Below are 21,950 nucleotides of genomic sequence, written 5' to 3'. Positions count from 1 at the left end.
CCACTAAATTCTCTGATCTTGAGAAGCCCATCTTCTCTGTTCCCTGTCTCCACTCATTTACTTGCTGCCACAGTCTGCTGTACCCAGCGGCTTCCTAGAGAAATAAAGAATCAGTGGGAGCTGATTGGAATTTTTCACATGCATGGAAACAGCAGGACCTGTTAGGCCATGATTGGGTGTGCTGGGCCCTGCAGTGGCTGCTGTCAGAAGAGGGTGTGTGTGTTTCCCCCTCTTCCTGATTATTGCCCTCTAATTATCCCTGCCCCACCCCAGAAATGGGTTCCTATCAAAACGTTGGGGGTAAAAGGGGTAGGTTAGTGCTTTAAAGTAAACGGTTTACCACCACAGCTCATTGGCATCGATTAAAATGCAAATCCTCTCACGCAGTAGGTAGAATGGGGCTTTGATGTAGCCTCTTGTTGACTGGTGGCTGGAGTGGGGAGAAGCAACAGCTGATTTAGTAATGAGGGCTCATCAGCAGAAATTGCTTCATTTCTATGCTCTGAGGCGGTTTTGCGGAGCGCGGAATTTTGGGAAATAGAACCAGGGCACCTTGAAGAAAGAGCTGGCTCTGCCCGACAGTCAGGCCTGTGTGGTGCGGAGGGCATTGCTCAGGCAGAGAAGGCTTCTCTCCATTTGCAGGGTCCTTTGGCTTGAGTGTGTGTGGCGTAGGAAGAACTCTCTTGCCTCAAGGATGGGAATACGGGAACCCTATCTGGAGAGTCTCCTCGGAGAGGTTCCGAGGGCTGAAGCTCTTCTGGAAGGATTTCCCGCTACCATGTTCCCAGCTGCCATTCGCCTCTATCAACCAAGTTCTGTAGCAGGGCGTTGTCAACTAGCTTAAGACTGTCTGGAGGGGGGCGCCTGGGTGGCTTAGTCGGTTGAGCATCCGACTTTCGCTTAGGTCATGATCTCGTGGTTCGTGGGTTCGAGCCCCGCGTCGGGCTCTGTGCTGACTGCAAGCTCAGAGCCTGGAGCCTATTTTGGAGTCTGTGTCTCCCTCTCTCTCTGGCCCTCCCCTGCTCATGCTGTCTCTCTCTCTCTCCTAGAAGAAAAAAAAAGACCATCTGGAGGCAGTGATCTCCAAAGGGGTTGCGAATGTATAGGGCTTTCTTTAGTTTGTGTCGAGAAATCAGATGAGGGTGAATTGTAGAAATTCTCTAAACTTGAGAGGATTTTTGGTGGAGAGCTGTGCTGTCCAATACTGTAGCCATTAGCCATACGAGCACTCAAAATGTGACCATTTCAAATTGAGATGTGCTGTAAGGGTAACACATGTATTGGACTTGGAGGAATTAGTAAGAAAAAGGAATGTAAAATGACTCATTCATAATTGTTTAGTACTGATTCCATGTTGAGATAAATATACCAAAATTAATTTCATCTTATATATATATTTTTTAAATTTTAATGTTTTATTTCTTCCTGAGAGAGAGAGAGAGAGAGAGCGCGCATGAGGTAGGGTCAGAGAGAGAGAGGGAGATACAGAATCTGAAGCAGGCTCCAGGTGACGCGGGGCTCGAACCCACAAACCGTGAGATCATGACCTGAGCCGAAGTCGGACAATTAGCCGACTGAGCCACCCAGGCGCCCCTCATCTTATATTTTTTAAGATGTCTCCTATTTCAGTTGGTCTGCGGGACAGGATTTCCTTTTTCTCCTACCTGTGTAGGATTCCTTTTTCCCCACTAGAGGGAGCTCTGTTCCAGTTTCAGTAAGTCTCGTGCTTTAGCCTGTAAATTTTTCACTGCTTCTGCATGTACTCCTGAAAGGGGGGTGGGGGGGGAGGGAAGAAAGCGGGGTTCTACTTTGTTTCAATTCTGTACAATTCTGATGTTTCTGGAGGTTTCTCTTTGTATGTAAGTGAAGCCAAAACAGAAGAGGCCAGAGGCTGAGAGGTTTTCTACCCTTTCTGTGTTAATGAGTTTTAGGAGGTTCCTATTACTTACTTGTTGGATTGCAGTAACACGCTGTTTGTGGGCTCTTCCTGGGACTGGAGTCCGTGCACAGTTCAGCGCACATACGCGCACACACGCACCTTGACTGTAACAGAAAGGACCAGAGCCCTGCTGCAACCCCACATTCCCCTAGCGCCGCTTGGACCATGCAGTGTGAAGGTATTTGTGCCACGTGGCAGGCATCTTGGGCCAGTGCTTATCACCTTCCTTATTCTGTTCCTAGAGGCAGTGTTGCCTGTGGCCGGAGGGTCGGGCTGCTCTTTGCCTCTAGTGTGTGTGAAGCTGCCCCTGGAATGAACATCATTTTGTGATTACTTTTTTTTAATGTTTTATTTATTTCTGAGAGAGAGAAACTGCGTGAGCAGGGTAGGGCCAGAGAGTGAGGGAGACACAGAATCTGAAACAGGCTCCAGGCTCTGAACTAGCTGTCAGCACAGAGCCCGACGCGGGGCTCGAACCCAGCAACCGTGAGATCATGACCCGAGCCGAAGTCAGACGCCCAACCGACTAAGCCACCCAGGCGGCCCTTGTGATTACTTTTTAATGACTACATACTCCCCTGGTTTTCCTGTAATCTTTCTGTGTAGTTCCTCTTTGGTTCTTCGGTGGGTTTTGTAGGATGTAGTCTGATAATCATTGGTTTTCCCTTGTCCATGCACTCTGTGCCTTTTGGAGCGATCTCAGCCATTCTGGTGGCTTCATCACCCTTCTGCTGAGGACTCCTCAGTCTTCATCTCCAACTTAGGGTACTCTTGAGCTCCATTCATACCCACTGGGCTTCCTGCTGGACATCACGCAGAGACCGTAACATTCCTTACTTCCTTACATGGTATTCATCAGCACTATTGTAATTTACTATTATTGGTTCGTCTCTCTTCCCTGGGGGTACCATGAACCCCAGGAGGGCAAAGGCCATGCCAGTCTTATTTTGTTCATTTCTGGTATATCAGATGTGGGCCTGGCCATTTTACCCCCTTAAGAAGTGTTTGAATGAATATTTTGTTACACTTTTTGTTTTAAATCAATTATATGCTTACACTTATTACCATTGTAGGATTCCATTTTATAATCTTGTTAGTGTTATGTACATATCATGGAGCTGTGACCATTTTGTGGTGTGATCTAAAATAATTTTTCACCACCTGTCCAAGTGAGGCATTGTGCTAATTCCTCCCTTGCTTCCGGGTGCTGGAAGTGTTTATTCTCCCTTGATCCCTCTCTATTTGTGACACTTGTTACAAGTCAAAGGGGACCTTCTGTCAGCCCCACTGCGTATATCCAGGAACTTAGGTCACAGAGCTGGAGTGGCAGGTCAAGGCGTGTGACCTGTTTCCATGCCTGTAGCTCAGTCCACCGGCAGCTTTTCCGGGACACAGTCCAGTTTCTCTTCGTGCGTCTCCTGTTAAACCAGCCTAGTTTTACTTAGATTTGTGACTAATGAAACCCTGTTTTTCTTGTCAGAACATGAAGAAGAACTGGACCGACAGTTTGACCTGGAGGCTGGCACTTTATTTGGAGGATTAAAGAAGGTACTTAGTGGGTAAATAATAAAGCTTCTGAATCTTCAAACATGGTTTCAGTATTTTGCATTACTTTTGTATTTGGCTGGTGATGAGCTGTGTCTTTGTTTTTCAAAGAATTTTGATTTTTAAAATGATATAAAAGCATTGCTTTTTCACTTTTTTGCCGTGTGTGGTGTGCCAGTTGTATTTGAAGTTCCGTCAGCATTTGTGGGTTGGCTTGGGACATAAAATAATGTATTCCAAGTTCTTAACACCCAACTTACAAATGAGCTTTTGGAAGACCATTTGTTTCCAACCCGGGCCCTGCCTGTGCTGATAGTTTTCTACCGTGAGAGTTGCAGGTCTTGCTTAAAATTGTAGCAATTTACTTCAATTTCCATTTTAATTTTCTAGGGTCAATCTGTCCCTTCTTTCCAGCTCTGGCTCTATACGGAGCCACTGTTAGATGGAAGGCCTGTGTTTTTCTGGGACTGGGAAGAATGTCCTGCCTTGCGTGCGGCACCATTCCTGGCTTTTGTTGTTCTGCTCACCAGAAGTTTCCATGAAATTGGATGTAAATTGAGTTTTCATGTGTTGCATCCAGTTATAAATGTTTCTGATTGAAATAAGCCCCTTTAAGGGTGTCTGAGTGGCTCAGTCTGTTAAGGGTCTGACTCTTGATTTCAGCTCAGGTCAAGTTCTGACAGTTGCAAGATAGAGCCCCATATTGGGGTCTGCGTGGAGCCAGCTTAAGATTTCTCTTTCCCTCTGCACATGCTCACTCATGTTCGTTCTCTCTCTCTCTCTCTCTCTCTCTCTCAAAAGGCCTTTTAGGATATTAGTTAAGACTGTAAGGTGGATGGTGTGTGCTCACTTCAGAGAGAAAGAAGTCTGGGAAACTTTTTTGTCCTGGTGGAGTTTGAGATGTAGCAGGAGATTGCTTTTGTGAGTGTTTAAGATCTACTCTAGAAATATTTCCACTATCTGATCTTTTATAACAGAAAAAAATGGTGTGCGCGTGCTTTTTTTTTTTTTTTCTTCTTACCCCTTAGAGTTACAATTCAGGCATTTCAGAAATAGTGAATTGTTTGCCAGGGGCAAAAATAAACAGACCCATTGTAGACTAAGAGACTTTGAACTCTTGAGAAGTGATTGTGAGGCCCTGTGAGCAGCGAGCAGAGGGTCAGGCCCCAGCACGTTCTGGAGCCACGGCAGATTTCATTGTCAAGGGCAGGCTCAGCCCTGCTGGCTCAGCCCTGCTGCGTGTGCCACTTCCAGACAAAGGGTCTTTGTCTTTGCTGACTTCCCAGCTCCCCTTGCCACTCCTTCAAGTCCAGCTGCTTGACTCCCTGCCAAGGCCATAGAGTCCTGGGGCGATGACCTTTGCTGAGCTTTCTCCGTGACCGACCCCCTGCCCCCGCCACGCATAACAAGGGCATGGGGAGGCCTGGGGTGTCAACTTTTAGCACAGCCCTGCCTTCTTGGAAAAGCGCACAAGGCACAGATACACGTCCTTGGAGCTCCATGGGCTCTGTCTTTCTCCACTCGGAAAAATGTGTCCATCCCTCTGTTTGTCTTCCCATCCATCCATTTGTCTGGCGCTATTGAGCACCTCTTGTCCTCCTCTTTCTGGGTCTCCTCCCTGGCAAATGGGATGTGGGTGGTCTGGAGCCTTAGAATTTAGAGGGAAAACGAACTGTCCTGGTGGATAATCAACAGATGAGGGAAATTTATATCGTGTCCTTGGTGAAGATCATACAACAGACCCAGAGGCCAAATGTAGTGCGAGCGAGTTCACGGATATCTGCTGAAAGTCTTACTTCAGCCAGTATGGAGGCCTGATAGGTTCTGGACACGCCTTGCTGAACATCGCCTTTCTTTGAGGTTCCAGGAGGTGGTAAGAAAATTCTACATTGCTCCTAATTCTAATCCAAAGGAACTATTTGGTGAGCATAGGAATTGTGAACTTGAGAAAAAAGCTTTCATGTTCTCTGACCACTCCTTCCCTTCAATGTTCGGGTTACTAAACTCAGCACTACTGACATTTTAGACCAGATAATTCTTTGTTGTGGGGGAGCCGTTCTGTACATTGCAGGGTGTTTAGCAACCTCTCTGTTTGGCAGCAGTAACCGCTGACCCAAGTCCTGACCGTCACAAACGCCGCCAGGCATTGACATTGTCTTTGAGAGTAATGGGTCTGCTCTGCGGCAATAGGGGCTCTCCCCTCACTGCCTTTGTTATTTCTGATTTGCCCTTTCTTTTGCTTACCTTGTTTCTTCTTCCGGGTCTCCCCCTTTCCCTGTCTGGTCCTTACTCTTCACACCCGAGGTCAGTTGTCTCCCTGTCATAGCAGCAGTGCCTGGACCTCTAACTTGGGCCTCGTGCTCATCATTCCTGACACTTTACTGCCACACATACTACTTTTAACGAGTGTATTTCTGTGCCCAAGTCTGAATTGAGTGTGTTGGGGACACAGTAGTGAACCAGACAGATGAGGTTCCTGTCCCACTGTCTCTTAGTGGGGACAGATCGACGGTAAGTAAACAGGCAGATGTAACGACCACAGATTGAGCTGAATGATCTGAAGCAAATGGGTAGGGTGATGTGCTAGAATGCTCTGGATTGTCTCTTGTGCCCTATAACGATAAGTATGTTTGGACAGTTGTATCTTATATGATTCATCCTTCACTAAACTGTGAGTGCCACAAAGGCAGGGCTGGGATTTAATCCTTCTTGTTTCTTCAGTGCCTGGAATAGAAGGGGTGAGTGTTCTGTTGAATTTAACCATGCCAGGTGCCAGGTTGTGACATTGGAGTAAGTGCATCAAAACCAAATGCATCTGGATAGACCTGCACGTAAATGCTAAGTGGGCCCGTGTGTATAGTCCAAGCACGAGCGACCGCAGTGGCCCAGGTGATCAGAAACAGCTTTGGGGAGGAGGAAGCTGCCGCCCAGCTGAGCTCCACAGAATGGTAGGATTTGGGATGGTCATCAGTAGCGGAGATGCTGTCCCAGAGGGGCTTGCCATGACTGGAGAGGGGAAGGAGGCCCTGGGGAGATGCGGACTCCAGGTGGAGCTCTGTTTAGGATTGTGAAGGGGATCTGGGCCTGACCACGATCCTCCAATTTGTGCTGATATTAGAGTTTGGAGGATTAGAGCCCAAATCCGGAGTGCCGTGGGGCCTGGTATACAGCTGATCACACTTGCTGAGACACCGGATGTGATGGGAGCAGCTGTCCCATATGCTGAGACGTTTGCATCCTTTGCAGTGTCTGCTTTTCTGGGCTTAGAAGCGCCCCTTCCTGCAGGCGCCAGTGGCTTCCTGGAGCAGTTGTGCGCTGGGAGCCCATGGGTGGGCAGGGATGGGTCCCGCTCGGTGCCTTTCCAGTCCTGGCCATTCTCTGTCATGGTGTTTGTTGGTCCTCTTGTCTTCGTGCTGGGTTTCCTACTGGTGGTCCCAAGAGACAAAGGAAACTTTCATGTCTGTGTTCCTTGCCTGATATAGGAAACCTGCTTCTGGGCAGGGTCTGAATCCAACTGATAGAAATGAAGCTCTATGTCAGACTATACTCTCCTGAATTTTCCCCCTGTTATCATTCCTGGTTCTGGTAGCATGATGGAAAGAGCACAGGTTTGGAGTTGGTCGGACTTGAGCTCACAATGCAGTTTACAGCATTTTGGAAAATCCTTGACTTGCTCTGAGCCTTAATTTTATTACCTGGAACATGGAAAGGGGAGATTGTGGGGACAGATGCTGGACAGAAAATGCCCAGCGTGTGTGTGCCTGGTGCAGAATGTATGCCCAGTATGTGTTGTTGGGTTTGTTACTGTTTTCCTTCCTTGGAAAATGTCCTTGTTTCAGAGTTGAGATTTGTTGATTCTCCTTCTCTGGCAAGCAGGTAATGTTCTGCAGAGAAGCATTTAAATCCAGAAGGGGACTGTTACCAAAGAGAGTGCTCAATAGCCTAACGTTAATACGAAAAATTTTACATGTGATCAATTCCTCTTCCTCTCCTGAGGACGCTCCTTCCTGAAGCAGGTTCTGAACCTGGGGTATCCTTGTAGATAAGGAGTTCTTTCGGAAAAGGAGTCAGAGGGATTTTCAGTGCCTGTCATAACCGTTAGGAAGAAAAGACACAGTCGGAGAAGGGAAACTTAATCAGTTAAGTCTTGGTGAAGAGAAACAAGGTTCTGTTCTAAAGTAGAGACCCCCAGGGGCGCCTGGGTGGCTTAGTCGGTTAAGCGTCTGACTTTCGCTTGGGTCATGATCTCGCTGTTCGTGGGTTCGGGCCCCGCGTCGGGCTCTGTGCTGACTGCCAGCTCAGCCTGGAGCCTGTTTCAGTCTGTGACTCTCTCTCTCTCTGACCCTCCCCTGCTCACGCTGTCTCTCTCTCTCCTAGAAATAAATAAAACATTAAAAAAAAAAATAAAAAAAAATAAAATAAAAAAAAATAGAGACCCCGTGTTTAGCTACTCAAGTTTTTGCCTATACAGATGGTCAGGTTCAGCTTAATTTTTAATTCCTCTTTATTTTATCCTTAACACACACACACACTCACGCGTGCGTGCTCTGTTTTGATTCACTTAACAAACATTCCTCGCATGTCAACTCTGTAAGAGGCTTCCGAGGGATGGTGCTGGGTGTGGGGAGGCCAGGACATTCCGGGCTCAGTCTCCTGACTGGAGTCCAGATTTGGGGCAAGGTGACAGTGTGGTGGTGAGGCATGTGACGCGACTCTCCATGGGGCATGCATATGTCCTGGACTCACGGCAGTTCTAGCTGGGATGCTGGGAGCCAGTGGGGAAGGTGGGTGAAGGCGTAGCATGTACTTGGACTTGGATGAGAGAGCGAGAGTCATTCAGCTTGGCTGGGGGGCTGGGTGTAGGCAGGATGGCATAAGAGAGAGGCTGACAATGAAAGCCACAGACACCATGTGTAGAGTCTGGACTTTATTCAGAAGGCAGTGGACAGTCACTGAAGGGATTTAGGTCTTCTGTGGCCTCTTTGAGGAACCTTGTGATTTTCCTGTTTTACCCACCCTGCACCTGACTTTACCTCCTACCCCCGCAACCCCAAGATTTGTGTATCCCTGGAGCTCCTGTCTGGGATGTGTATCTCCTAATGTTACTCAGAACCCATTCATGGCTCCCCGTTTCTTACAGTATGAAGTACTGAATCCGTAGCTGACCTTCAGGCCCATTGTCCACTGACCCTCCCTGGTTTCAGCACATCAGATCCTTGGGGTCACCCTTTGCTGCTAAGTAACAGGTTTGTGTGCCATTTCCTGAAGATTCTTTGGTGTTTCCTACACACAACACTTCCTGCGGACAGGTGTGCACTTCCCCTCTGCTGGGGTAACAGCCTGGAGGGAACCATCCCTGACTCCTCTCTCCTTGCTCCAACCTCCACCTGGCATTGAATTCTCTCTCCTGTGACTTCCATTCCCAGGACTCCTTCCTGAACCTGTGTTATCTAACTGTTATCTGTTGTAGATGTAAGGGGATCTTTCATCTCTGCCTCTCCCTGCCCGAGGGTCCAGGAGTGTTCCTTGGATCGTGGTGAACATGCCTATCTTGTTGGGGGCTTACCGTAAAGGAACATGGGTCCTCGGCCACATTTGGCTTTGTTTCATGTGTCTAAATTCTGGCAGGTTTAGAGAGTTTAGGTTTTACCTCGTTTTCGTTAAGCCATAGACTCTCAAAGATGATGTCAGTGTTCTTAGTATGTATCTCTGCCTCCTTCCATCTGATGGGAGCAGATTAATAAGCAGTTCGGCTGTGTGTGAGAACTTGAAGCCTGTCCTTATTAACAGAAAATTGGATTTCATGCAGCTTTGCCCCTTTACAGAGGGGCTGCACAGCAGATAGATGCTTCTGCTCTCTGCCAGCCCCCCCCACCCCCGCCCCCCGGGCAAAGAGCGTGTGGGCTGAAGGATGTCCTCGTGGTAGGGCCAGGAAACCCGCAGGCCAGTGTTGGAAGGAAGGTTCGTGAGCACACGTTGGGCTTGATTCCCTTTTGTTAGGTAAAGAGCAGGAGTTCTTTATGTTGTCAGTATACTCTTACTTGGCTTCATCGCAGCTGGATTTCGTTCTTGATGTGTGGCAGATTTGTAGCAAGACAAAAAAGAGGTGGTAGTGATTTCCTGGGGAGGCTAGAAACGAGTGTCACTCCCTGCCTTACGTCAAAATAGGATCTGCAGTGCAGATGGATACACCTCATGTTTGCTCACTAACTCTTAGCCTCCACGTCCCCTGCTTTGTCCTCCTCTCTCCTATCCACTAGTTCATAGAAAATACTGTTGCATTATAAAGGCACTTGAAGAAGCCAGGGGAAATAAGGTGAAGTTAGGACCAAGAGTTTAGCTCTGCAAAAAGTGTGTGTGTGTGTGTGTGTGTGTGTGTGTGTGTGTATGTGAGTGAGAGAGAAGAGGAGGTGAATAGAAATGGGGTGTTTCCCATGAATACTTAGATCTTGCAGTGGGGATACAGGTTTTGCATGAGAAATTTCTTGGCCACAAACCAGTCAGTTTACACGTGACTGTTTACTTACCGACTGCTTTGGGGCCCGGGGTGCGATAGGTGCCGGAAGCTAAGAGAAGTGACAGGTGTGGTTTCTTTCCTCAGGTTGCTTATACCGGGTCTGAGAATGCCAGGCTGACAGACAGCTTTAACAGGGATGATGCTGTATGTGTTTAACAAAGGGGAGAAGCGTCAGTCAAACGGAACAGATCCCAGTAATCCACAGCCAGGACACCTGGCCCTATCTGTGTGTCTTGCCTGAAATTTGGCCCTCGCATTACATGTAACACAGTGTTTCCAGGTGCGTGAGTGTCTCTTGCAAGTACAGCCAAAAATTACTGGGAGAATTTCTAATTGTGGAATGGCCAGGGAAGGCTCCCTGGAAGAGGCAGATTTGAGCTGAGGCTGTCTCCGGAAGGCCATGTTTTGAACTTACCCAAGCCTGCCTGATGCTTCAACAAAAGTCAGATTCTTCAGTTTTACTTGGTGACTTCCGGCAGGTGGAGGTGGGTAGCAGTGAAATGTCTTCGTGGCCCTCAACTTTGCTGCCAAGTAGTAACGTTTTAGGGAAAGAGTCGGGATCTGAATTGTGCTGTGTGTGCAACATTTATTAGTAGGCAGGTGCCAAACTTGCCATTAAACTTGTTCCTGAAAGCTTGAGAAGCCTCTGTTCTCTGACTTTAGGTGCTGCAACGGGCACCTTGCAGGAAGGATTCATCCGAGGCTGAGGCAGCCCTTCTCTGTGGTTGGGAGCAGATGCCCTGTGAGTCTGATCAGGGGATAGTCTTTTAGGAAGTGAAGGGACACAGAACCAAAGGCGGGCTAGACTTAGGACCATTTTCCCTGAAGCTTTGGGTGCTGGTTTTCTGTTGTTGTTGTTTTTTTTTTTTTTTTTTTTTAATATTTGAAGAAAGAATGATTTAATTCACAGGGCATTTTAAATGATGGGTCAATAGTATTCCTCCAAGGATGCCTGGGTGGCTCAGTCGGTTAAGCATCCAACTCTTGACTTTGGCTCAGGTCACTCTGGGTTCATGAGTTTGAGCCCCACATGGGGCTTTGTGCTGATAGTGCAGAGCCTGCTTGGGATTCTCTGTCCTTCTCTCTCTCTCTCTCTCTCTCTCTGCCTCCCCTGTTCATGCTCACTATTGCTTTTTTTTTTTTTTTTTTCCCCCGGGGTTGAACTTCCTATCCAACTACTCTGAAGAGGGGACCACTGGCTGAGCGACTGGTGCCTCATCCTTGAGAAAATCTCTTAACCCAACACAGATATTGAACACCACTTCTTTCGTTTATAAATTATTTCTAACATTGCTTATGCTAATATTCTCATGTGAGGCTTTAGATACTGATACTGGATATTATTTGAATTGCAGCCATCTGGGACTGGATTTCCGATTAGTGCCCTTCACATGCCAGCTCCCTTGTTCCTCACTGCTCACAACATGTCCCGTATAAGGTCTCTAACAACATTCAGAGCAAAGCAGCAGGTTCTTCCCCGCCTAGGCAGTGTGAGCTGCAGCCTGAAGCTGAATCTTGGGGGAGAAATGTGGGGAGGAAGGGAAATGCTTCCTTCTCTCAGTGGTTCCCTAAAAGTAGTGCCTGTCAGCATTCTTTAGAAGTTTCTTGCCTTTTAAAATCATTACATGACAGTTGATAAGTCTCTGTTAAAAAGAAGTTAGGAGAAGCTGCAGGGTAAGAGTGAGATCGTAGGGCCCGTGGGAGAAGATGCAAAGGTGGTGCTGGGGAGCAGTGGTGAGGGTTATTTCATCATCATTTTGCTCCCAGGTTTCATGAAAAGCAAATCTCTGACCAAATTCTACCTATCACACACTTATTAGGCAAGCAGTAGAAATCAGTCCCAGGGCCGATGAAATCCTTTAGGAGAGCTTGTGCTACTGCGAAATTCTATAGAAAGGGATTCTGAGCTATTTGGTATCAGACAACCAGAAATTCTCCAACCCTGTAGCTGAATACAAAGCCTTTGGGTCTAGCCTTGGGGGGCCGTCCTAAAAGATTTATATTCTTAACCTCCAACCCTGTAGCTGAATACAAAGCCTTTGGGTCTAGCCTTGGGGGGCCGTCCTAAAAGATTTATATTCTTAACCTCCAACCCTGTAGCTGAATACAAAGCCTTTGGTTCTAGCCTTGGGGGGCCATCCTAAAAGATATATATTCTTAATATTCCTAGTAAACTACTGACCCCTAATCATATAGTGAACTACTTGTACCAGGCAACAATGTTTCTAACTAAAGCTCTGCTAGTTTATAAGTCTCATCCCTGGGAACATTCTGCTGATACTTGGAATAGTTCCTTATGAAATAGCCAAAAAGGGAAACTTGGAACATACCATAGAGTTGTTTATTCCTTTTCCCCCCTAGAAGCTCAGTCTTTTCTTACAACAACTAATATAGCCTTGCCCAGGGCAAGGCCTCAAAAAATTGGTTAAGCACTCAGAATTGTTTCTCTCCACGGAAATCTTTAGTAAAAGGCGAAAGATTTATTCGATCTGAAGAGAAACCAGAGTATGGCTCTGTGGTGTCCATCTTACTAGTCCACTAACCACAAGTCTTAGTTCACTGATGGTGACTCGTTATCCATAAGTGCTGCTCCTTACCCAGAGTTTGTACAAGAAATTGTGTAAGTACGCTTCTCATAGTTATAAATGTTGAGTTGGAAGAAAGTCTTTTAACTTTGAAAATACTCAATGAAGAGTACTATGGGAATGCAAATGAGAAGCCTGAGTCATCCACTTTGAGTCTTAAACTTTGTAGTCACTGCTGCTTCTGGAGCCACCATTAGGGGGCGAAGCGGAAATCTGCCTCTATACCTCGTCCTCGTTAAATCACAGAAACTACAGTTTTAGCGCTTTTGTACATTGGGACTTTGAGTATGGTTCCATTCCGTTCCTTTGCTGTCCCCTATCCACCAACACAGGCAAGATACAGAACCACAAAGAACTCCCTCTTGCTGCTTTCTAGTCAGACTTGTCCTGCTCTCCCTGACCCTAACGTGTGGAACCCGCTTACATCTTTCATCTCATAATTTTGTCATTTTGAGAATGTTAGACAAATGGAATCCTATAGCATGTAACCTTTGAGACTGTTTCTTTCCCCACTGAGCATAATGCCCTTGAGATCCATCAAGTTGTGTGTATCAGTAGTTCGTGGTTTTCATTGCAGGGTGTATTCGTCCATGATGCAGATGGAGCACACAGTGTGGAACCATTCTATTGTGGAAGGGCATTTGGTTGTTTCCAGTTTTTGGCTGTTATGAATACATGTGCATATTTGTGTACAGGTTTTTGTGTGGACATGTTTTAATTTCTCAGGGATAAATATCCAGAAGCTTGAGTGCTGGATTGTAGGATACATGTTTACTTTTTATTTATTTTTTAAATATTTGTCTTTTTTTAAAATGTTTTTTATTTCTGAGAGAGAGAGAGAGACAGTGTGAGCAGGGGAAGGTTACAGAGAGAGAGGGAAACAGAATCCGAAACAGGCTCCAGGCTCTGAGCTGGCAGTCAGCACAGAGCCCAATGTGGGGCTCAAACCCACGAACTGTGAGATCATGACCTGAGCCAAAGTCAGATGCTTAACTGGCTGAGCCACCCAGGCGCCCCACATGTTTACTTTTATAAAGATCAGCCCAAGCTGTTTTCCAGAATGGCTCTACCATTTCACATTCCCACTAGCAGTGCTTGAAATACTTGGTTTTTCTGCATACTTGCCAGGCATCCAGGATTATTAAGACTAAATATTAGTTGGTGTGATAGCTGTGCAGTGGTATCTCCCAGTTTAATCTGCATTCCCTAACAGTGATGTTGAACATCTTTTCATGTGCCTGTTTGTCATCTGTATAATTTCTTTGGTGAAATACCATTTGTGCCTTCTGCCAGTTATCTACCTGTATTGTTTATTTTTTACTGCTGAATTTAGAGAGTTCTTTATATAGTCTAGATACTGTTTTCTGTCCAGTAGCTTGACTTTTCATCCTCTTAGAGTCTTTCACAGAAGTCCAGTTTAGTGATTTTTTTTCCCCCCTTTTGTGGATTGTGCTTTTGGTGTCATTTCTAAGAACTCTTTGCATGGATCATAGACTTCCTATTTTTTTTACCCAAATGTTTCATATTTTTGCATTTTACATTTAAATCCATGATCCATTTTCAGTTAAATATTTTTTTATAATCTGTATTTTTTAGTTTATTTTTCTTTTATAGTTTGTCAGGTTGGTTTCCATATAACACCCAGTGCTCACCCCCATAAGTGCCCTCCTCCGTGCCCATCACCCCCCCCCCTCCCCTCTACCCCATCTGCCCTCAGTTTGTTCTCAGCATTCAAGAGTCTCTCATGGTTTGCCTCCCTCCCTCTCCCCAACTATTTTTCCCCTTCTTCTCCCTCATGGTCCTCTGTTAGCTTTCTCCTAATCAACCTATATGTGCAAACATACGGTATCTGTCCTCCTCTGCCTGACTGACTTTGCTCAGCATAACACCCTCGAGTTCCATCCATGTTGCTACACAGGGCCAGATTTCATTCTTTCTCATTGCCATGTAGTATTCCATTGTATAAATGAACCACATTTTCGTGATCCATTTGTCAGTTGATGGACACTTGGGCTCTTTCCATGTTTTGGCTATGATTGAAAGTGCTGCTATGAACATTGGGGTCCATGTGCCCCTATGCATGAGCATTCCTGTATCCCTTGGGTAAATTTCTAGCAGTGCTATTGCTGGGTCATAGGGGAGTTCTATTGTTCATTTTATTGAGGAATCTCTATACTGTTTTCCAGAGGGGCTGCACCAGTTTACATTCCCACCAACAGTGTAGGAGGGTGCCCGTTTCTCCACATCCTCGCCAGCATCTAGAGTCTCCTGATTTGTTCATTTTCGCCACTCTGACTGCCGTGAGGTGGTATATGAGTGTGGCTTTGATTAGTATTTCCCTGATGAAGGATGCTGAACATCGTTTCATGTGTCTTTTGGCCATCTGGATGTCCTCTTTGGAGAAGTGTCTGCTCATGTCTTCTGCCCATTTCTTCACTGGATTATTTGTTTTTCGGGTGTGGAGTTTGGTGAGTTCCTTGTAGATTTTGGATACTAGCCCTTTATCTGATATGTCATTTGCAACTATCTTTTCCCATTCTGTCAGTTGCCTGTTAAATTTAAAAATATTCTTAAGTAATCTCTATACCCACTGTGGGGCTTGGATTACAACACTGAGATCAAGAGTCATAAGCTCTGCTGACTGAGCCAGCCAAGCATCCCGAGTTAATTTTTATATTGGCCTAGGTAGAGGCTTATGATTATTTTTTTGCTTACGGATGTCCAGTTGGTACAGCACCACTAAATGAAAAAAACATTCTTCTCATTGAATTGTTTTTACACCTTTGTCAAAAATCAATTGGCCAGACTAGTATGACTGTATATCTGGGTTCTCACTTCTGTTCCACTGATCTGTGTATCTGTCATTCCACTAATGGCACATTCTCTAAGATTACTGGTAAGTCTTAAAATCAGGTAAAATCTAATATTCTCTTTCAAGATTGTTTTGGCTCATTTAGTTTCTTTGCCTTTTCATATACATCTTAGAATAAGCTTTTCTATATCTACAAAACATTTTTCTGAGATTTCGATAGGAATCCTGTTAAAATGTTATATCATTTTGGGAAAACTTAAGTTTTAACTATGTTGAATCTTTGAGCCCTTGAAGGTGGCACATCTTTCTATATACCTCTTTTGATTTCTTTTATTCATGTTTTGAATAAAACAGTTTTAGCATACAAATTTTATACCTGTTAGATTGATACCTATACTTTATACCTAGACTGATACCTATAAAATTTCATTTTTTAACACTCATTTTTTTTAAATCTTAAATTTAACTCTATGCTACACTTGGGGCTTGAACTCCTGACCCCAAGATCAAGAGTTGCATGTTCTACCAACTGAGCCAGTGCCCCTAAGTGTTCTAAATTTTGAGCAATTGCAAATGGTCTTATAGTTTTAATTTCAATTTCTATATGTTAATTGCTAGTATATAGATGTATAATTGACTTTTATATTTTAATCTTACCTCTAATGACTTTTCTGAATTCATTTACTAGCACTGGCCCGGGCTCCCATACTGTGTTGAGTACGAGCAATGAGAGTCTACATCCTTGTCTTTTTCTTACCTATTCAGGCTTCACCAATAAGTTTGATGTTTCTGTATAATTTTCGTAGATCTTCTTTATCAAGTTGAGGAAGTTACTCTCTATTCCTAGTTTTCTGAGAATTTTTATGAATGAGTGTTGAATTTTGTCAGCTATGCTTTTCTGCGTCAGTTGAAATGATCATGGGATTTTTTTCTTTAAGAATATGTTAATATGGTGGGTTACTTTGATATTTTTTTTTTCAATATTAAATCTATCCCTGGATAAACCCACTTGGTTGTAGTGTGTGATTTTTTATTTTTTTTATACATTGCTGGAGTTTACTGGTTAATATTCTGTTTAGAAGTTTTGTGTCTATATTCACACGTAGTTTCTCTCTTGGTGCTATTGGATTTTGAGCAATTAATATAGTGTCTTGTATTTTTAACTTCAGATTTCATGTGTTTATTGTGAGACTTACAAAATGAGTTAGTGTTTCCCTCTTCTCTTAAAGAGAACATCTTTAGATGTGTAATAAAATTCTTCAGTGAAACCACTTGGGACTAGAAATGTCTCTTTAGGGAGTTTTAAAGTATGAATTTAATTTTTTTGGTAGTTGAAATGATATATTTTGTATTGGGTGAGTTTTGGCAGTTTGTGCTTTTCAAGAAATTATTCCACTTTATCTAAGTCATCAAATGTACGCATAGGTGGTTCATAGTATCCCTTCTTAGCCTCAGTGTCTTTGGAGCTTGGTGATAACCTGTTTCATTCCTGGTATCTGTAATGTAGGCTGTCTTCTCTTTTATTCTTCATTTGCTGGAGATTTGTGAACTTGATTTTTACAAAGAACGAGCTTTTGTTCCATTGACTTTTATCTATTTTTCTGTTTCATTGATTTCTGCTTTTATCTGTTTCCTTCTTCCTGCTTTCTCTGAGATTGTTTTGCTCATTTTTTAGTTTCTTGAGGTGGTAGCTTAGAATTTTGAGACTTTTACTCTAATATAAATATGTAGCGTTACATTTTTTCCAGCACTGCATTAGTTTATCCTACATATTTTAATGAATTGTACTTTCATTTAAAAATATCTATTTTTTATTTCCCTCAAGACTTCCTCCTTGACTCATGGGTTATGTAGAAGTATGTTGCTTAATTTCTAGGTGTTTGGAGATTTTCCTGTTACCTTTCAGGTACTGATTTCTAGTTTGATTTCATTTTGGTCAGAGAATACACTGTATGATGAAATTCTTTTAAATTTGTTGATTTGTATTATGGCCCAGGATATAGTATATCTTAGTGAATATTCCATGGATACTTGAAGAATATGTGTTCTGATGCTGTTGGATGGAAAGTTCTGTAAATGTCCATTAAATCCTGTTGGTTGGTTGTAAGTTTTCCTGTATCTTTGGTTTTTTGGTCTATCAGTTTTGTGAACTGTTGAGAGAGAAGGGTGTTGAAATCTTCAGCTGTAATAGTGCGTTTGTCTTGTCTTGTCTGTCAGTTCTTCATGGATTTGACGGCTTTGTTATTTGGTACAGACACATTAGGGTTGTTGTGTCGTCTTCTTGGGTTTACCCTTTTGTCATTATTTAATGATCCTTTAGAGCCTGGTGACTTTTCTTTCACGAAAGTCGTCTTGACCTGATATTAATATAGTGAGTGCTGCTTTCTTTTGTATGGTGTATATTTTTCTATCCTTTATTTCAGCCTGCCTGTATTGTTATAGTTGAAGTGAGTTTTTACAGTTTTTTTTTTTTTCCTCCCCCCAGTTTGACAGAGCCAGAGCATGAGCAGGGGAGGGGCAGAGAGAGAGGGGGAGTGGGGAGGGGGGAGGGGGAGGGGAAGCTGGGGAGAGAATCCCAAGCAGGCTCTGTGGGGTCAGTGCAGAGCTAGATGTAGGGCTCAAACCCATGAAGTGCGAGATCACAACCTAAGGCGAAATCAAGAGTTGGATGCTCAACAGACTGAGCCACCCAGGCAACCCTAATGTGAACTTTTTATAGACCGCATAGATTTGGATCATTTCCTAAGAAACCCATTCTGACCTTTTCTTTTAATTGGCATATTTAATTTGATTTGGGTTCACTCAGCATCTTGAATCTGTAAGTTTATGCCTTTTACCAAACTTGGGAAATTTGTATCCATTATTCCTTTAAAAATTTTTTTCAGCTTTATTTTTTTTTTCTCTCCTTCTAGGATTCCAGTGACATGAAAGTTCTATCTTTTATAATTGTACGACAGATCTCTGCAGGTCTGAGGCTCTGTTTATTGTCTCAGCCTATTTTTCTATTCAGATTGTATAATTTCTGTTGACCTGTCTTTTAGGTTCAGTGATTCTGTCATCTGCTCTATGAAGCCTATTCATGAGTTATTTTATTTATGTCCTTTCTCAAATCCTGACTTTCCTAGCCAGACTGCTTTCTTCTTTTCATCTTTCAGAGTCATCTTCTGTTTGTTTTATAATTAGATCCAGGGTTGTAGCTATCCTTAATGGGAGAGTTAGGGAGATATGAGTTTATTATCAAAGGGTGTGATAAAAGATACACCTGAATGTCCAGATGGATGGCGTACACAGGCAAGATCTGTGGAAGGGGGAGGGGGTGTGGGGATTCCTTGTCTTTTCCAGGAGCACCCCCTCCCAGCACCTCCATGTGTTCACCCAGCCAAAAGTTCTGGGTACTTTTGGGATTTTTATGGAGGCTTCCTCACATAAGCATGAACATTCACCTGATTTCCAGCCTGTCTGTCCTCTCTAGAGAATGGGGGTGGGGCTGAGAATCATGACTTGGTCTTTCCAGTGAGCAGCCCTCATCTGGGAGCCCACCAAGAGTCACCTTATTACAACAAAAGATGCTCCTCTGACCCAGAGAATTCCAAGAGAATCAGGAGCCCTGTGTCAGGAACTAGGGTCAAAGACCAAGTATTAGAACAAAAAATGTTCCTAATGCTCTTATCACAACAAATTACAAGGGTTTTAGGAGCTCTGTGCCAGGCACTGGGGGCGGAGACCAGTATATGTGACTTCTCTTTCACAGGGAGGTGTCTATTTGAGAGCTTGGGCAGCTAATGGACAAAGGGGACAGATAGAAAAGGTGTGTGGGAGAACCCTTCATCTACTCTACCCCTTTCCTGGTCTTTCATGCAGTGTGTAAAATTCAAGGGAAAAAAAGGTATTTGGGGTTACAAAGACTTCCCCTTCTGTATCCCTGGATAGATGACAAAAATGTTTTTCTTTTTTCTGTTTTATCACTCATCTTTTTTTTAAATGTTTATTTTTGAGAGTGAGAGAGAGAGACCGACAGCATGAGTGGGGCAAGGGCAGAGAGTGAGGGAGACCCAGAATCCGAAGCAGGCTCCAGGCTCCAAGCTGTCAGCACAGAGCCCGATGTGGGGCTCTAACCCACAAGCCATGAGATTATGACCTGAACTGAAGCTGGACACTTGACCCACTGAGCCACCCAGGTGCCCCTATCACTCCTATCTTTCCTAATTGGCCTTCTGCCCTGAAGACTTTTGACATTTGGGGGTTCTAGTTTGCTAGTATTTGCCCACTGCAGAGATGTTGTATATTAACTAGTTTTCTTGAATGTGTGCAGACTTCCTAAGCAGAAAGCAAATTCTCCTAGTGGGAGGGCCATGTTAGGGGCCAAGGCCCTCAAAGGTTAGGGGACCATTTTTTCCTTCCACATTACTGTGACTCACTTTGTATTTTTGGTATTCCGGAGAAGAGATGCTATTAGGATGCATGATTTATTAGCAGAGATTATAGCTGGGAAACCTTATGTACATAATTTGCTGTCTAGCCATCCTATTCTATTACTTTTTTGGTCATGATTCCTAACTTACCAGCCTTATTATTCATTTACAACTCCTATCTCCATATACCTTGTAGAAAATAGTGTTTTTTCAGTTTGAGAGATGTGGAGAAAAGAATATAGTTTTTGTAAAGCCTTTGACCTCATACTAGAATGTACGGTTTCTTTTTGGAAATTTGATTCTCTTTGGTTAGCTCCAGGAAGAAATGGAGAAATATAGAGTAGATACAGCAGGGAGACAGAATCTCTACATGTTTGATCAAGTGTATGCCTAAGTCTTGAACACTCTGAACAACTTCTAGGAAGTAGGTAGGTGGAGGGGTAGCCAGCGGATATTACAGAGGTCAGGTTGTCAGTTGGGCTGAAGAGATTCAAACAATTTAGATGTTCTTGATTTAGTTGTCATCTTGAGAGGCTTTTTTTTTTTTTCTCTCTCTGCAGAACACCTCTCTGCCCCTGTTAGGCCCTGGATGGATTGTGAGGCTTTAGATCATGAAGATCAGTTAAGAGACTGGGAGTGATACACACTAGAACCATTGTAGTTTATGCCAGCCCTGTTGACGGATCCCCATCCTGTGAGCATCTGCTTTACCTGTGCAGGCTGGTAAAGACATTTAAGCAGAGACTTTATTATTCTCAGAAAAAAATTGTTAGTGAAAACACTTAATCTTTGAGGAAATGTTGGTTGGGGGAAGTGTTGTCTCTGGAAATTGTGAGCAGTAAAATAATTTCATTCAAATTATTTTAGAAGTAGCAAAGCATCTGTTGAAAGAGAAAGCTATTCCAATAATTGCTAAATGAATCATTAGCCTGAGTTCATTCAGCGAGCAGTGCTTCTTCTGCGCAGTATTCCTACGTATTAGTCATCTTTTCTTTCTTTCTCCTTTGGAAATTTATAGGCCATTAAGGTGAGCTTGCTGCTTTTGAATGTTCAGGGAGATATTTCTGGATTCAAGTATCTTATAAAGGTTTTCCCTGTCCAGGGGTAACTTTTGCCCAGTGTGATTAGGAATCAGGCCTTGAGGTCAATAATATGAACATAATGCTATTTAGGAAACAGATACACAAAACTGTCTAGCATTTCTGTTCTATTTCTTTTTTTTTGGTAAAATGCTGGATATGAAGGTAAGGAAAACAGTAATAGTATATTCACCTCTCTGTTTTCTCTGGGGGGTGGGGAAGTAAGGTAATGAAAAATACAGACTGGTAGGTAAGGTAGATCATTTTCTATTTGGTTTTGAAATCTATAAACAGATGCACTTGTGAATGTGAAACACTCACTACCTTCATTATCCAGTTCTAGAACATCCTTGGACTGACTAGCCTGCTGTTTTGCTCCATTTCATTTTCCTCCAGTGAATAGACTTATTTCAGAAAAGTTTTCTTTTTTTTTTTTTTTTTTATTTATTTCTAGGAGAGAGACAGCGTGAGCAGGGGAGGGTCAGAGAGAGAGGGAGTCACAGACTGAAACAGGCTCCAGGCTCTGAGCTGGCCATCAGCACAGAGCCCGACGCGGGGCTCGAACCCACGAACCGCGAGATAATGACCTAAGCGAAAGTCGGACGCTTAACCGACTAAGCCACTCAGGCGCCCCAGAAAAGTTTTCTTTAAAGTGAAAATTTTCATAGTGGGTTCTGTTCTACAGCTAGTGCTGGATTTCAGTCAGCGGAAACATTGCTTCCAAAGTATGTTGATCAAGGTTCAATTGCAGACAACAGAATCCAGTCTAGTCGGCTTAAGCAGAAAGGAGTTTATTGCAGGGATTTAAGGGAATTTCAGAATTGTCAAAAAGACCACAGGGACAGGCATGAAGGGAGCTTCCCGGAGCAATTTCCAGAGCAAAACTGTGCCTGCTGCAAGGTCCTAGCCTGATGTGCTAACTAAAACTGCCAACCCTCCAGATGGACTGACTGGACTCTGGAGTGTCCACTGGTGCTACTACAGAAAAACAAGGGTCTCTGCCACATTCTTTTGGAAGAGCCTCATAGCCTGCACGTCTTTATGTTCTTATCAGAGTCGTG

General features: G+C 43.9%; 1 protein-coding gene and 1 non-coding gene across 4 annotated transcripts in view; one reads left to right on the top strand and one right to left on the bottom strand.

The window, feature by feature from the left end:
- Nucleotides 1–21,950, top strand: part of HHAT (hedgehog acyltransferase) — a 315,476-nt gene that overhangs the window by 24,646 nt on the left and 268,880 nt on the right. For all 3 annotated transcript variants that reach the window (XM_039230138.1, XM_039230136.1, XM_039230137.1), the window contains exon 3: nt 3,420–3,487. In XM_039230138.1, the coding sequence (XP_039086069.1) occupies nt 3,420–3,487 (68 nt within the window). The remainder of the gene's footprint in view (nt 1–3,419; nt 3,488–21,950) is intronic.
- On the bottom strand, nt 12,394–12,510 carry LOC120230544. Its single transcript, XR_005528070.1, has one exon. It is a non-coding gene; the product is annotated as a U5 spliceosomal RNA (small nuclear RNA).

Source organism: Hyaena hyaena, unplaced genomic scaffold (assembly GCF_003009895.1).
Source record: "Hyaena hyaena isolate Hyena2069 unplaced genomic scaffold, ASM300989v1 scaffold_43, whole genome shotgun sequence".
Classification (NCBI taxonomy): Eukaryota; Metazoa; Chordata; class Mammalia; order Carnivora; family Hyaenidae; genus Hyaena; species Hyaena hyaena.
Note: the sequence above shows the minus strand (reverse complement) of the source record. Positions and strands in the feature narration are given on the sequence as shown.